Source organism: Charadrius vociferus, unplaced genomic scaffold, assembly GCF_000708025.1.
Source record: "Charadrius vociferus isolate BGI_N301 unplaced genomic scaffold, ASM70802v2 scaffold146, whole genome shotgun sequence".
NCBI classification, from domain to species: domain Eukaryota; kingdom Metazoa; phylum Chordata; class Aves; order Charadriiformes; family Charadriidae; genus Charadrius; species Charadrius vociferus.
In genome coordinates, this window is record NW_009649050.1 from 463,666 (window position 1) to 480,531 (window position 16,866).

Below are 16,866 nucleotides of genomic sequence, written 5' to 3' on the forward strand. Positions count from 1 at the left end.
AGGGACTTGGGTCTCTTTAGTCTAGAGAAAAGCAGATTGAGGGGGGATCTTATTAACGCTTACAAATACTTAAAGGGGGGGTGCCGGGGGGATGGGAACAGTCTTTTTTCAGTGGTGTCCAGTGATAGGACAAGAGGTAACGGGCACAAACTTGAACATAGGAAGTTCCATCTTAACATGAGAAGGAACTTCTTTACTTTGAGAGTAGTGGAGCACTGGCACAGGCTGCCCAGAGAGGTTGTGGAGGTTCCCACTCTGGAGACATTCCAAACCCACCTGGACGCCGTCCTGTGCAACCTGTTGTAGGTGACCCTGCTCTGGCTGGGAGGCTGGACTAGATGATCTCCAAAGGTCCCTTCCAACCCTGACCATTCTGTGATTCTGTGATCCTGTGATTTTTCTTAAAAGGATATTTCAGTTGCTGTATTATGTGATACATGTGCTCATAAATTTATATGTCATACATGCATATATTCCAAATGCACTAATTTTGATCTTAAAAAAGCTATGCAAAGAGATTTGGAATTATTTACATGTTTTTCTTTCAGTGTTTGTAGAAGGTGTACCTATACTTTTGAAGAATTTACTGGATGTTGTGATGGACAGTCCAACACTTTTTTAAATCCAGAACTTTTAAAAAGACTAATATGGATTTATTTGAGGGAGGCAGCTGGGTTTTTTCTGTGGGTTTTTTGTTTGTTTGTTTGGTTGGGGTTTTTTTTTGTAAGCGGTGCATGTCTGTTCCAATAGGAATTTATTCAGAGAAATCCTCTGTACAGTGTGGATCACACATATGGTGTGAAAATAAACAATCACAGTAGATGGCCTCTTCTGATATATTAAACTTTCTTTTATTTTAGCGGGTTGTCTTAGTTTGGAAAAGTTGATTAGATCTAGAGAAACTCAAACTGCAGCCTTTACGTATAGATATAATAAATGTGCATACACATAAATACACAAATAGATGTGTCAGTATTTGTTTAAAATATAGAATAACATTGATTAAAAAGTTAAATGCTACCTGAAGTGCTAATTTTATTGCTGTCACTTTGAGTTTAATGCCACCTCAAGATAAATTGGGAATAATGACTGTATTTTAGGCTCACTACAAACATTGCAGTTCAGAATTTTGTGACAGAAACATATCATTTTTGTTAGTAAATGGGGAGTGGAAGGACGAAATTCTTTTAGTATTAGACAGTATGTGGGCAAAATTTCAGAGGTTAGCACTTCATGAAAATGAAATTATTTCAGCACACATTTAATATTTAATTGTAGTCAACAATGGGAACAATTTCCAAGTGGCAGTGGATGTGATCATTTTCTGGAACAAATGGATAAGAGCAATTTACACTCTGTACAGTCTTTGGCAATATCACAGAGAGTTAATGCAAGTAGAGTGGCAGGAAAGGAAGCGAAGCATGCCATAGTGTAGCAAACTGGACAGCCTCCAAGATGCTCATTAGCCATGTGACTAATCTTAAAATGAATACATAATGCAAACGAGATGCGAAAGCAGCTTCCTGTTTTGGTGAGATATCACTGCATGAGATTGTGTCAAATGAGGAGTTGAGGACATTAAGGCTGTGTCAATGTCACACTTTAATTGAAATGGGTGTGGAATGGGAGGCACTTTAGCATTAAGCACATGAATTTCCATGAGGTTTCCTAACGAAGTAATGCATTCACCAATGCATCAAATAAACCACATTTAAACTCATGTTTAATAAGATGGTGGAAATGACTGGGTGAACTTGAGAAAAAAAGATAAAATGTGACTGAAAACATTCTAAGGTTTTCTAACACATATTAAAAAAAATATCTCTGTAATAAAGAATATTATATCTGTTTTCAAGGCAGGAAAATTAAAAAGGATAAAGCAAGGGAAATACAAACTCAGTAATGACAGACTGAAAGAAGGCAAAGATGGGGCTTGTCTACTAGATCAGGAGAAGGACATCTTGCCACAAAAGTGCAATTCAAATTCATTTTTAGGGTACAAAATGTTTCTAGATCATTTCTACTATTATCTAAGATGTGTATATGTGTATGTTCCACCCCTAATTTCAATCTCATTCTCATTTTCCCATAGAAGGTAAAATATATGGATTGGACCAAAAAAAACACAGTGGGATTTTATCTCCAAAATTATTGGTTTTTAGAAAATTAATATGATTGATAGCTAAATATCACTACTGCCTTTCATTCATATTTCTCCATACATCTATTAGCCTTATCTGAGACTGGATAAACAACTTATATAAAATGATCTGGAACCAGTACAATTTGTCTCCAAAGACTGTCTCCAAGGGTATTCAGACTACTTGTGTAGACATAGCAAAATTACCTATATTTGTGTTCCACAGTCATCATCATTTAAAAAGGGAAATGGAGAATTTCAGTCTTTGTTCATTTCCCTTATCACAGGTTTCGAGAGCCATCTGAGATGTCCTACAATATTCTGCTTGGGTTCAGGTTGCTGATCCAGAATGCTGTGGATCTCCCACAGGTCTTGTGTCATCATCATCTGGTCCCCTGTGGATGTGACACAGGATGTATGGGGGATCAGATCCCTTCTAGTCCGGCAAAGGAAAGACAGAGGATATTCCCAAAAAGCTTAGCAAGCAGCAAGGGTCATGTGTGGGTAACTGAATAGAGTCTATACTTCCATTAAGTGTAAGGGGATTTTAAATACCTACCTTGCATGTAGGCACATACTTTGTAGCTATCTAAATGCAGGTGCCTGAATCTGAATTGCAGGTGCCTGAATCTGTATTACAGTGCCTTCCCCGACAGCTCATCAGATCAAGGGCCTTCACAGATCATGATGATATCTCTCAGAGTGTCTGGATAGATGTCCTACAGTGAAGGGAGGAAAATGTAGAGTGGGACTCACCATGTAGAATATTTCTTAAGATGGCAAAAGAAAGAATAGCATTGACATGTGTCTGGCAGCATAGGTGCTCCCACTGTAAGATTAAAAAAACCCCATGAATAGGAAAGGAGGGCATAGTATTAAGAAATTAAGAATATAAGAAGTGCCTGAACTGCTCAGTTAGTTTAGATTTCAAAGAAGGAACAAAATACCTTCTGCTTACTGTTGTTATTGTATCCTACCATGAAGGGAAATAGAAATTATTTGAAGCCATTTGGAATGGAGACTGGAAAATCACAGCAGATCCTTCTCTCCATGATGGAAAAAAAATGATTAAAAAAACCAAACAAACAAAGAAACAAACAAACAATGTTCATCTTGGAAAGATTTTTTTTAAAAGATGGTAGTTTCCCTCTAAAGAGCAGGTTAACCATAGTTGGATCACCCACCTCTCAACATTTCTGTCTGAGCTATATCCGCTAACTTGGGTGCATTTTCAGCTCAAGATGAGTTTTGATTCTTTGCCCCCCTTCCTCTGTTGAGAACATCAGTATTTTCCTCATTAATGAAACAGTCTAGGCCCATTCTAAATATGCTGTGTTACTCAGATTCATGATCTCTAGCCCTGCTATTAAACTTCTTTTCTTTGGAACTTTGCTTTCATAAACCATTTAATCAGTCCTAAACAGCTTGCAGACTTCATGTAAGAAATAACCAAAGCAACCAATTATATTTCCCTGTCTGTAATCAAGATGAATCACATCTAAAATCCTGGACACACACTTAATGTCTGCTATGCTTTGTCACATTCATATTTTCCTACAAATGCAACTCATCACCCAATTATTTGAGGGCTGTTTACACCTGGTGACAGCTCGCTGTCACTTAGCATTTTTAGAGACTCAGGAAACAGTGCTTAATCTATTGATTTTCCTTTGCTAATGTCTCTGATATAAACAACAGCAGACCAGCAAATTCAGTCTATGTTTTTCTAGGGAGTAGGTGTCCCAGAGAACTGTTCTCATAGTTGTCATTTTCTCCCTATCATTTCACCGAACACCCGCTCAAAGGTTGGAGGTTAATCAGAACACTTTGACGAGCTTTTAGGCCTGCAGTTTAGTCTTGGAAATGCAGTTGTCTTTGTCTGTCCATCACTCATGCCCTTAGAAAACATAACACAGCAGCTATGTTAACAGATTCCCTTCAGCCACAGTGGTACCAGACAGCAGCTACAGTTATGGGTCTCTGCAATGTGCTGTGAGGTCTCAGGGAAAGAAAGAGTGAAAAATATAGAAGAGACCCAGTACAGAGCTATCTAATTACTTTACCCTAAATCACAAACAAGGAATGATGCATGAACTATCACCCTCTAGGAACAGACTTTGGAGGCCCTGCAACAGACTGGAGTTTTGTGAGATGAGATGAGCCAAATCTAACAACTCATTTGTGTGGACAAGGAGGAAGTCCCACTCTTTATCTTCACCTTTCTCCCAGCCTTACTGGCTCTCTGGCACTCATCAAACAATTTTTCTGGCTGATTCAACAGCAGTCCAGAAGACAGCTAAGCCACCCCAACACAGAATAGTTGTCTGCCAGATTAATGAGTTTAATCACTTTAGTAAAAAAAATTGAGCAATCTCAAAAAGTGGCAAAAGAGATAGTGTAGGATCACCTATGGGGTAATGAAAGTATAAGTGAGGAGAAAACAGATCCTTTTATTTCTGGGACAGGCAAGACATGAAAACTGAGTCAGCCGTCTCCTGCAGAGTCACTCTCAAACACCAGCCCATAAGCAAAAATCCCTTCCCAAGTTGATCTCTCTTTTCAAAGACATTAGGGTTAATTACCTGTGCCAAAAAATTAGATGGATTAAAAAAACATTTAGGTAAACTATTGGATGGAAAAAAATCCATCAAGAGTTGTTAAACAGAAAGATTCTGTGCCCAGCTCAGAAGGGTCCTTGAGGTTCAAATAACTGGAAGCTGAGAGAATATGTCAAGCAAAAATCATTGTGTGGGATTCCCTGGGTTATTGGTCACTCTCCAAAAGAGAAAAATGGGTTGATCTTCTATGGCTCTACTTCTTATAATCTCATTTGGAACATCTACCTAACCTGAATGACCTGAATTGATAGTCTGGCCACTGATCTGACTTCTCTTTCTTCCCTTTTTCAGAAAGCACGCAAACAAATGAACAACTCTATGTCTCAGACATCTCTGCCCAACGTCTGCCTACCATGGCTCTACCAGGGGAGAAAAGTGTTTCTCCTGTGTGTTGCCATGAGACCTATGATGCACGTTCACATGCAAAAAAGCACCAAACCCCCTTAATTGTTAATAGTTCACACTTACTATTTTCCATTAACTCTTTGTGTTAGAAGTAAGACATACTCCTGCCTTGGCCGTCTTCTCCACTGAATAAAGTGTTAACGGAGAATCAAAGCACAGTGTATAACCCTTCTATTCCTCCTAGAAACCTCAGAGTTTAATTGTATATGTGTTAAACATAGAGAGAAGAAAAATAACCAAAAACTGTATGGCAGTGTGACCTTGTGGTTGCTATTTTTAAGCACTGATTAGCCAGATTAACATTTAGGAAGGGGGAAAAAAAAAGGCTTTTCTCATAACTGTGACAATATCAAAACATTTCTGTGGTATATTTTTGAATAGTAGTAACATCACTAATAATGATAATAGTGAAACAATTTTACTGTAATTCTTTCATAATGATACATATCATATTCAGAATCTAGAAGGAGTTAGCCAAGAATAGAAACCACTGTCAAAATATTTTTCTCTGTTCTACACAAAATAGGCTATTTATTTTTTTCCTGTCAGCTTCATACAGGCAGCAACAGGTGTTTTTGATTTGACTCAATCCAGCAATCCTTACCTCCCCCTGCTTTGATACACCGGGTCTCTAATTGACCAATCTAATAAACTGTAGTGTCAAAAGTAGTTGGAAGGGTGCTTCTTCTTATCACAGAAGAGCTTATTCTTAGAGTTGAGCTCTTCAGGTGGAGGCCTACAGTGATACTCCAAACATTGACCTATCATAGAAAATTGGGACAGCTCTGTCTTAGGTTCTTAGCTATTTGCAGGGCTTTTAGTAGAGTTTCATATACATGCTTTCATTAGATTGAGCCACTCATATAACCTGTTGAAATCAGGCCCTAGTCTACAGATCCTGACCGGGTAAAATGTGAGCAAAGTGTCCATCTGGGTGGTGACATTAAGCAGGATAGTCTATACATTTATACAGAACTATAAACCACAGTGAAGTCACATGCAGGTTGTGGTCTCTAATCCACAACACAAACGTACCAGAATTCTAGAGCATGATTCATCTCACCCTAACATCTACTGTAATAGGTATCACAACCCACATACAGTGACAGTAATTTTGATAAGGATCATGAACTTGGAAGGAGCTGAAGAGAGACTTGCAACCCTGTGAATTGGGTCACCAGTGGAAAACTTGCTTACCTATTTCCTGTATACCAGGACTTGTAAAAATATCCCTTAAATGATTGTTGAAATTGGAAGAGGCACTCATACTATGGTTTCCTAGAGGTGGACGATTTATCATGCTCAATTTAAAATTCTTCATCACAGGACAAATGTCTCCATTAACCTTTCTTTCATGGAAGCCGGCAGCCATCTACACCTTACTAAATCCAAGGCACGGTCCATGTTAATAGCCACACAGATGTAGTCAACTTGTTAATTACTCCCCCTGAAATGACAAGAAGTGAATTCGTAGCTGTCAGATCCTCCCACTCAGTAGCACAATCACGGACTTTAAAGAGTAGTGAAATTTCTACCTGCTATTCTTGTTCCCCAAGATAAGGGTACTTGGACTCCTGTTAATTATCATGTTTTGATTAAACTGGAGTACCTTGTTCACTTTGTTCATGTACATCTTTGAAGTAAATGACATTTTTCTGGAAGCAGAAAAAGTAATGATATGTCTTTATTAAATATTAGTAGCATTATCTATATTGCAAGTGGTTTCTAACAGAAAAGCTGGTGCTACAGCGAAGTTTTGTCTAGTTATCGCTAGCCTTGATTTACAAAAATGCTAACATTAGTAAGAAGTCAATTTTTCTCTTCAAGAGCTGGTTCTGAGAAAAATATATGTCACTCAGATAGTCATATTCACATGGGTCAGACACTTTACAAGCAAAATTAGCCTGTTTGAAGGACTCTAGTACAAGGTCTGAAGAAGAACTGAGTGTTTTCTGGGCAGCAACTCATATTCTTTATAATTGTTTATATAAATTTAGCCACATCTGTGCATGCTTGCAGATTAAAAACATAAGTGGTGGCTTTGTTGATAACAGCGTTTGCGTCATGACTGACAGTTACTGCACTACGCCAAATTATTCACATAGACTTTGTCAGTCTTTTATCCAAATCTCTGCAGAAGCCCGTCATTTATAGGAGGTGATTATGCTACATCCCAAGGTGAATCCTACATTTCACAGTACATTGTTATCTAAGAAGGGAATCAACTTCTCCATCCGTATGTTTATGGGAAAGAAGGAAGAGGGGCACATTATTTTTTAGACTTCATCTTGGTCATATGAACTGCAGTTAGAACTTGATCAGAGCTCTTAATGATTCTGTTTTTCATGGGCTCTTGTGAACATGCATTTTACTTTTATTAATAATTACATTTTAAGGGGGAAAATGCATATGTACAACTAAAAAATAAAATGTTGCAAATATTAGAAAATTAATATATAGTGTTGTAGTGTTTAAAAAAGCCTATGTTTCCGTAGCAGAAGACATTTGTATTGGATATTTTTGTATTTAATTTTCAATCTGCTCCTGCTCCTGAATTTACGAGGTATTTTTACACATTGCAGATACACCACATAGGGATCAATTTATGATATTCTCTTCTTGCACATTCAGATACTCTGAGTCTTACATGACTCTCTGTATTTGTATATGTAGGTACATATATGCCAATGCACAAACACATAAATCCACATACAGATATCACATATATGTGCATATACCTAATCTCCCTATAATGAAACACCTGAAGGGATTGAATAAATGTCAGTACTCAGTGTAGAAGGATCTGTTGACGTGTTGCATCGAATATTGAGTAGGAACTGAAGTAAGAACTGTGATGCATCCAAGTTAACAGCATTGTTGTGGTTTAGCACCAGCCAGCAACTAAGCACCACACAGCCGCTTGTTTACTCCCCACCACCAGTGGGATGAGGGTCATAAGGGTAAAAGTGAGAAAATTAGTAGGTTGAGATAAAAATAGTTTAATTAGTGATAATAATAGCAATAATAACAATAGTAATTGTAAGGAAAAGAAAAATATAACAAAGAGAGTGAAAAATAAAACCCAAGAAATACAAGCAATGCAAATGAAAGCAATTGCTCACCACCAACTGATACCCAGCCTGTCTCCAAGTAGCAGCCCCCCTGCCAACCTCCCCCCTAGTTTTACTGCTGAGTATGATGTCATATGGTATGGAATATCCTTTCGGTCAGTTGGGATAAGCTGTGTCCCCTCCCAACTCCTTGTGCACCCTCAGCCTACTCACTGGCGGGGTGGTGTGAGGAGCAGAAAAGGCCTTGGTGCTGTGTCAGCACTGCTCGGCAGTAACTAAAACATCCCCCTGTTATCACCAGTGTTTCCAACACAAATCCAAAACATAGCCCCATACTAGCTATTGTGAAGAAAATTAACTTTATCCCAGACAAAACCAGCTCAGGTGTGAAAACGTTCACTTTGTGGAGGACAAGTAGTAGTGGAGAAAGTGTTTCCCATAGTCAATATTGTTATAAATGTTGGGTGGCTTTGACTGATTTCTGTGGAGCATTTGTTACCATGAAAGCAGACTGAAGGTGTTACGTTCACATATACCACATAAAAAATCTGAGCCCTGATGACAGAGATCTGACTGTGTGTAAGGCGCTGTATGACCAGAGAATGTAGCAATGAGTTTGCCTTGCTGACCATTTTGGTCTTACATGTTTTATCTTCTTTGCCTGAAAGTGGATATCGAACCTTGAACTTTCTGTTGTACATCGTGCTTTGTCTCATTCTTGATGAGAACACGTAGATGAAAACCTCTCCCACGCAACACTTTGTGCAACAAAATCACTCTTAATTTTGGTTCTTCTTGAAAGACACCCAGACCATTGTCTCCTTTTTCAACTGCTTATTTTGGTAAACTTTATGATAATGAGGACCCAAGGGGAGAAGACAAACCAGATTTAACTGTCTCAAAGTTCAATTCACTCAGATTTCTGTTCACACAAACCTTTTAAAGCACAGATAATGCTTCTTTCTTGTGCCTACTGCAGACTAAGTGAGATTAAGTTTCTTTTGCTTCCCCTGCTTTGCAGCAGAGAATGAAAGGGTATCACAGTAATGAAACTGCGAGCTGACACTGAAAAAGAGGTGCTTGTACATATCTATAGGTACAACAGCAACATAAAGAAAAAGGAAAAAAAAAAAAAGAAAAAGAAGACAGAAAATGCAATGGATAACCCATTTCCCAATTTGGAAGGCACTGAGTGCATTTCAGGTCACTGAGAAAGCTGCCGTGTAAGTACCCAATGCTGAAAATCAATCAGGCTCCTTCAGCAGCTGTGTGTTATCAGTCTTGCCCTGCAGAGCACAGATCTGAAACATTAGGCAGCCCAACAAGGGGGAGAAACTTAATTTGAGAGCAGCTGTTTTAAGACAGATACATAATGGCATTAAAAGAGGAGCACTGCAGTGAGGTGAGAACCAAACAGAATACTCATTAGGCTGAGGAAGCTTTTAGTTTTATTAGTGTAACCAGATGCAGACAGAGTATGGTCAATGGCAGCCAGGGTCGAAATTAAAGGAGTGAGATGAGAGGATGACAATGAAGATGCCTCAGTTAAAATCTCCTAATAACAAATACTCAGACCGCATGGGACTTTCTGGGCCTAAACTCATACCTTTGTTATACTGCAACGATTCTGAATGCTCAACAGGTAATTTAGACTCTGTCCTCCTCCAGGAATTTGGGCGTTGCTTTTTATTGATGGTGGTGGGATTAAATGCAGAGGTTTATTTGAGGGTCTGGGCATGGTCTAGTTGTGCTTCTGTTTTCCACTGAAGATACTAGCACTGCTTATTTCAGGAGGATAAAATCAACTGAAAGCTTTGAAGTGTTCTTCTCTTTTGTTTTCAGACTTACAGAATAAAAGCACTTTGTTGTATTTCTATGTGCATCTTTACTCCTTGAAATCATGAATTATCTTATGAACACTAAAGGATTTGTTTTTATGTGCCACTGGAAATGCAGGAACCTCTAAAAGAGAATGTGGCAGTTAGTTAAGGACATGTCATAATGCTGAACACAGACTAAATAAAGGAAACGAAGAATTGAATCTTCAATTTAAATTAATAAGGAGAGTTGGAATGTACAACAGTAATATGAATTTGAATTTAGCAAGGCCATTTGAAAATAACATTACAGAATCTTTTCTAAAGACATATGTGGCCAAGACCTTGGTTTAATATCTTATCTGAAAATATGTCTATGGTAATTTTAATGCTAAAATGAAAACTGAAAGATAGAAAGTGCTGTGTTTCTCATCATGCAACTGAATGTATAATGAATAAATGTATGAATTCCTTTTACGATAAGCACTTAACATGACTAATGCTTTGTTTTTCCTCAGATTATTTTAATTCTCCCAAGGCCTACACTAGAGCTTTTTTATAAAAATAAGGTTAGCAGAATCATACTATCTGCATTAAATGCTGCATTACTTACCTGCTTCTCTCTCATAGAAATAACAAACAAGTTCAAAGTGTGTGGATACTGAAGAAAGAGTTTCTATCTGTGGGTTTGAAAAGGTAGTGGCCATTTTTTCTCCATTCTGCAAAACATCATCAAGATTCTTCTGCCTGGAATAATGGTGTCTGTTACCATCACTCGTATAGGCAGGAGCGGGCAACTAGTGCTGTTAAAACTGAGCAAAACCTGAAAGATCTGGCAAAGACCTGACAAAGCTAAACAAATGACAGTATAATAGCAAATGCAGTTCAATGCTGAGAAAGAAAAAGCAGTAGCACTGGAAAAAATAATTTGAAGTATTGTCAATTGTTGGTATAATGCAGAATTATGTAACACTAGGCTGAAATGGAATTGGGATATTTAAGTATCCTAGCTACTAGTCTAGTACTAATTTTCTTACTTGCCTTATTTTAAAAGATACCGCTATCTATGTGCGTATTTACAGAATACAAAGCAATCAAATCTGTCAGTTCTTCTATTCTAAACCATTCATTGCTTATCATGTGTGCATAGCTCATGGGGAGGCAACCTCTGTGACTTGGTGTCCTTGTCTGCAAAATGCTGATAGCAATGCTCACACAAATTATAAGACAGTCATACTCCAAGAAAATAATTGTATGCTAAGGGAAATTGTAAAGCCAAGGTATTTTGATGGGCAATTCCTATGACATGCATATTTTTATCTCGAATAGAAGGAGTTTATGTGTAGAAGTTGGTACAGTGTTTTAAGTCCCTGTTCATCCACTCTCTTTTTATTTAAAAACTCGTTGTTGTAAATAGAAATAGCACTCATCCAGCCAAAGACTCATGGTTATCCTACATGCAGGAGCACCTCTGGATTAAAATGCGCATGTAGCAGGTAATCTAAGCACACCAAGAGCTGGGTCTCCTGCTGTCTCTTTGGCACAGAGGGAGAAAAACAACAGGCAGAATTCCAGGTGTGGCTGACTGAGCTTGGACTTCATTCTGCTGGTTTGGCACCTCCTTAGCCAAATAAAATATATTTTGGCTCATCTATATATGTGAGAATCTGATTGGTTTTAACTGCAGATGATAGTGTGTAAGACAGAGAAGAAGAGAGACTATTTATTTAGAAGGAATATAAGCAGAATTAACAAATGTAAGAAAAAAGCAGCTGACCTATATTTCAGGGACTGGAACATGTCTGTAATGCAGATGAAAAGCCCATTCCAACTCCCATTTAAATTGTACACCATCCAAATCTATTTGTCAGGAAGCAGTTACCTGCTCATAGCTGAAAAAGTCTTTGATATATTTTTTATGAATCTAGCTTCTCCAGTGCTAAGACAACTGATCGCAACACAACCTCACATTAATTATTGCACTTCTGTCTGATGTCCTATAAAAAAGGAAAGCTGAAAAAAGCGGATGCATTCATTTTACAAAATAAGTCAAGTAACAAAGGCTTAAAGAAGATTTTTTTTTTTCCTTTCTTTCATAATACTGCAAAGGACAATCAAACAATTAAGAAAAAAAACTTAAAAATCACCTATTCAAAAGATATTTTTTCTTTATTTAAATGCTACATTCAGTAAAGGAGGAAAGAATTAATATTAAAAAAGAACAGGTGCCTTTCAGAAAACAGTTGGATTTCTATTTGTTTTTTGTGTTTGTTTGTTTGGTTTTTTTTCCCCCCATCCTGGAAAACAGTAAACAGTCAGTAATACTTCAAGTCAAGTAGTATAACTTTTTAAGCTGAAATTTCTATATATTTTTAGTTTTAGTTTTTGTAGGACATTAAATTATTAAGGAAGTCCATATTCTATACAGAGAAGGTAGAGAATAATTCTCTTTAAAGTTTAAGCTTTGCCTGATATTTTAACTATTCAGTTCATATATTCATGTACTATACAGATTGAAAGAATGCAGGTGTTCTTATTTAATTTTTCTCTTTGGTACCTACAAATTGCTCTTTTTTGCAGTCTGTGTTTGAGTCATGGCTACATCTTGGTTATATCTTACAGCAATAGCAATAAAATCCATCCACATCTTTTTTCTTATAATACCCTATCTTTCTGCTGCTTTTTAACTAAACCAGGAGCTGCGACCTTACAGTTAGCCTCACAGAAAAAGACTAATGCTGAACTTAATGTAAGATATATACTTATTGTCTGACTTATTGTCTGATGTCTGATTATTATTCTCATCTCTTTTTTGCACCTTATCTTAATGCTTTACTGAAATGACAGCTGGTGTTTGGCCTTTTAATATATATTAGTCCTTAGAGCTGTAAGATGTAAAATTCAGATACACGTGGCTTAGCAGCTCCCCATTAACTTTCAAGTGAGCGTTATATTAGTATTATAAATTAATTAAGTGAAAGACAATGTAATGTCCTCAAACATTGCAAATAGTGTAAATATACCAGACAGCTTTTTTAACAATGTGAATAATTTTTAAAGAGAGGAGATTAGACTGTGAGTTTGCTAGTGCTCCTGCTCTGTTTTATATATGCTTAGATGTTATTTCAGTTATACACCTTCAGTTCTATTCTTCTCTGTCCACATGTAAACAGTGTGTTCCTCTCAGATCTCAGGGTTTCTGTTTCCTGAATATGACCATAGTGTGTACTATATTCCTGGGACTAAAAAAGACTGTCTACATAGCAGTTCCTTTTGAAATCCTTTTGGAAGCATTTGAAGACCCCAGGGTTTCTGCTTCGAGTTATAGCTACTAATAAAGCAAAAAATATGTCAACTGGGTCAAGATACAGACATATCCAACTCTTGATCTCTAGGAGGTTGTTTCTTTCCAGGTTAATGCCCATGTCCCGTAGTCCAAATGAGTAAAACAAAGGTTTTTGTCTATGTAAACCCTCACTTAGCTCTATTTCCATTAGTTCCTGAGATGAAATCTCACTTTAAAAGTATTAATTGTAAGCTAGAACTAAATGGTACAGCTTTTCCACTCTCAGCTTGTCTTCCTGGTCCATACAACATGAGATGGGAAATATGTTTTTCAGTTTATGCATCTTTCTTCTACCTCCTGCACTGGAAAAATCCATGGTCCTAGTAGCCCAGGAGATCAGTGAATACACAGGGTAAATGTAAAGATGGTGTCCCTCAGAAGACTGGTTGTGCTTGAGCATTAAGAAGCTGATAGGTCGTAAGTGGGTGCTATAATGTGATCTCTGGCACAAGGGTGTCAGCTCAAGATAGCAATTCCCTTGATAAATTTGGGCTTTCGGCCTTCCTCTTAAATAAGTGTCTTAAGAAAAAAGTAGGCATTAAATCTTCCATCCATTTTCCATTCAAATACAGATTAAGAATACCTCTGCTTATCCCACCCCAGTTGAGGATATTTTTAAGCTTTTCTGAATTATTTGTACTATCCTGCTTTTTGCACATATGCAGACAGAGAACATCACAAATGAAAGTCCTATCTTCTTCCTGTTTTGTCTCTACATTTCCTGGGGCAAAGGCAAATCCTACAAATAAAAAGTGTGTTCCAAGTACATGCTTTGCTTAGAAAACCATTTAGACTTGAGTGCTTGGTTCAATATATTCCACTACCACCAACAGAAGAAGTTTGCATATATTAAGAATAAAAACGAGACAGTAACTCTGGCACATTTTTGTGATGTGTTTTAACGTTAATAGTTTGAGAAAATAAAATAAATGAAAATAGGTTTGTACATTCAGTGTTACTTTTGCAAAGTAAAAGGGTTATAAACATAGCCTTGTTCCAGCTTTTGACAGTCGAAACTTTACTGATTAGAGTGGCATGGTATGGGGGTACACCTGGAGTAGGCTCAGCAGGGTATTAGACGTAGATATCTTTCATACTTGCTGAAATCTATTACTTATATTCAGAGACCAGTGGGTCTTTTAGTTAGAACTAATTCTGAACTCCTAATTCATTTCCTTAGCAAATAAGACAGGATTTATTAAGGTTCCAGCTTAATTTTTATCCAAGCTGATCTTGACTATACAAATATCTCTCTGCATTAACTGTTTTAAAGCTCCTGCATTAAAACTCACATTGGTGTAAGCGAAGAGAGGAGTAGGACTCTGGCATATTGGCTTTAGACTATCCAGCTGCTGAGCCAAGAGTGCAAGCTAAATTTATGCAAGTCATATGTTAACTATGTATGCATGAATGTAATGCAAATGGGCACCCACCTGCAAGGAAACACGTTAATAATACTTCATAGTCTTAATAGAATTCATATGAAGGAAATAACATACTTGATTTTATGTACTTTCATATTAGTTTTTCATATTTTTGTTAAGTTATAAAGAAAAAAATATCTACTGCACGCATCATTGCCATGCCTCTTTGGCATGGAGCTTCTTATTCAGCAATTCCTAAAAAAAGATATATTGACTGAAGCATATGCTGGTTGGAGTGTTCTGGCTTTCTCAGCAAGGCAATGTATCATACAGTTAGTTGAGCCTCCAGGTCCTCCTGATGTCAGTGGGATTAGGTATTTGTTTAAAGCGAGGCATGTGCCTAAGTAATCTGCTGAACTGAGGCCTAAAAGAAGCAGGAGAGTCACAGAAATTACTGTGTGATTATGTCATTTAAGAGAGCCTGCCACTGACTGCGCAAGAGTGGGCTGAGTTAAGGCCATCCAGAATCCTTCTTATCTGAATGTTTTGATTTTTTTCTTTGTGTGGGTGGAAACCAGGTTTTTATGTGCTTTTATAAAGTGTCATATGATGCAAAATACAAAGGGTACAAAATGGACTGTTCTGAGAATCCCCGCTACCCGTAATATAATCCCATATTATAATCTCAACATTATCTCAATAAGCATTGAGACCCTTGTCTTGAGGGTCTCTGGCAGCCAGGGCTTGCACGATTGAGTCTTTGTACAGGCCAGCCACGTGCTCATGATGATTAATGACACTTCTCACATGAATGAAATGCACTTGTCTTGTGGTCACGCCTCGATGCACAGCCAAAGCATCACATCAGTCGCCAAAACCACTCAGGCTGCTATGCATTTTTGTTTAATTAAACAACACAGATAATTTCCAAGACTGTTTTAAGTATAAACATGGCCTGGTATCTAAGCTCTATTTTACCTTAGGAAGACCGTACAAAAGTTGAGAGGGAAATGAAAATGAAATGTAAGGAAAACAATTTATGTAAATAATAGTTCATCTTTTTTGTTTTTCTTCTTTCAAATTTAGGTTAACAAAGTCACGAGCTAAGGGAACGGTCCACCAAGCACAGTTTTTTCCTCCTCCACCCCTGGCCATGATGAGTGTGAGGGCACTGATTACAGAATTTATTTTAAAAAATCCATTTACATCCACTCCAGAGATATACAGAGGTCTAATTAATTACTCTGACATATCTGAGCCAGAAGCCCTCTTCAGCCACAGGGAGACTTTCCCAGTAATTTAGACAATCTTTAGCTTGAAACTGTTTGCTGGAAAAGCTCTGTGGAAGCGTGATTGAGGTAACTAAAACCCACTCTGCTGCATAGCACCAGCACAACACCTCTGAAGCTTTGTGACTTAAACAACACCTGTGGTCTGTGTTATCCTTTTAAAGCGAGGCAAATTTACTTCTTTATTATTTTGAGGTAGTGTAATAGAAAAGACTAGATTGCTTCCTTTTGCTAATACTTTGCAGTGACGGTAGGATTTCAGAAAGTGTCTTTTTGACCTGAAAGAAAGAAAAGTTATGTTAGACTGGAGGGCTTTTGAAAAGCCTACTCCAAACTAGTAAAGCTATTTTATTTTCCATTCTCCGAGTCACTCGTATGCTTAGCCGTGCTGCACTGTGTTTTTCAGAGGATGCCTATAAAACTCAAGTCCGAATTGATGACGAACCAGCCTATTTGGACATTCTAGACACTGCTGGACAGGTGAGTAGTTTCCCAATGTGAAACATTCAATCAGAGATAAAATCAAAGGTTTTAACCTCAGATATATAGGTGACAGAGCTGGAAGCAAGCTTCTCTATTCAAACAGAAAGGGAGCAGTGACAGAATAACATTGAGGAATTAACAAAGGAGAAGATTAAAGGAGCACTTCAGTGGTATAGTATAACTTCAAAATCTGACCAGAAGAGACAGACAAATTTAATTGAGTAGAAGATAAAAAGCTATTTGTTTCTTTTTCTCTCACATGCAGAAACATCTATCACAATCATGGAATGAATAAATGATGTTGTTGGTTTGTCGTATGTGTTTATCCTTCCT

General features: G+C 37.5%; 1 protein-coding gene across 1 annotated transcript in view; it reads left to right on the top strand.

The window, feature by feature from the left end:
• The window catches only part of RIT2 (Ras-like without CAAX 2), a gene marked incomplete at its 3' end in the record, with an annotated part of 93,051 nt that overhangs the window by 58,612 nt on the left and 17,573 nt on the right, over positions 1-16,866 (top strand). The window contains exon 3 of the mRNA XM_009887987.1: positions 16,457-16,530. Coding sequence (XP_009886289.1) covers positions 16,457-16,530 — 74 coding nt within the window. The remainder of the gene's footprint in view (positions 1-16,456; positions 16,531-16,866) is intronic.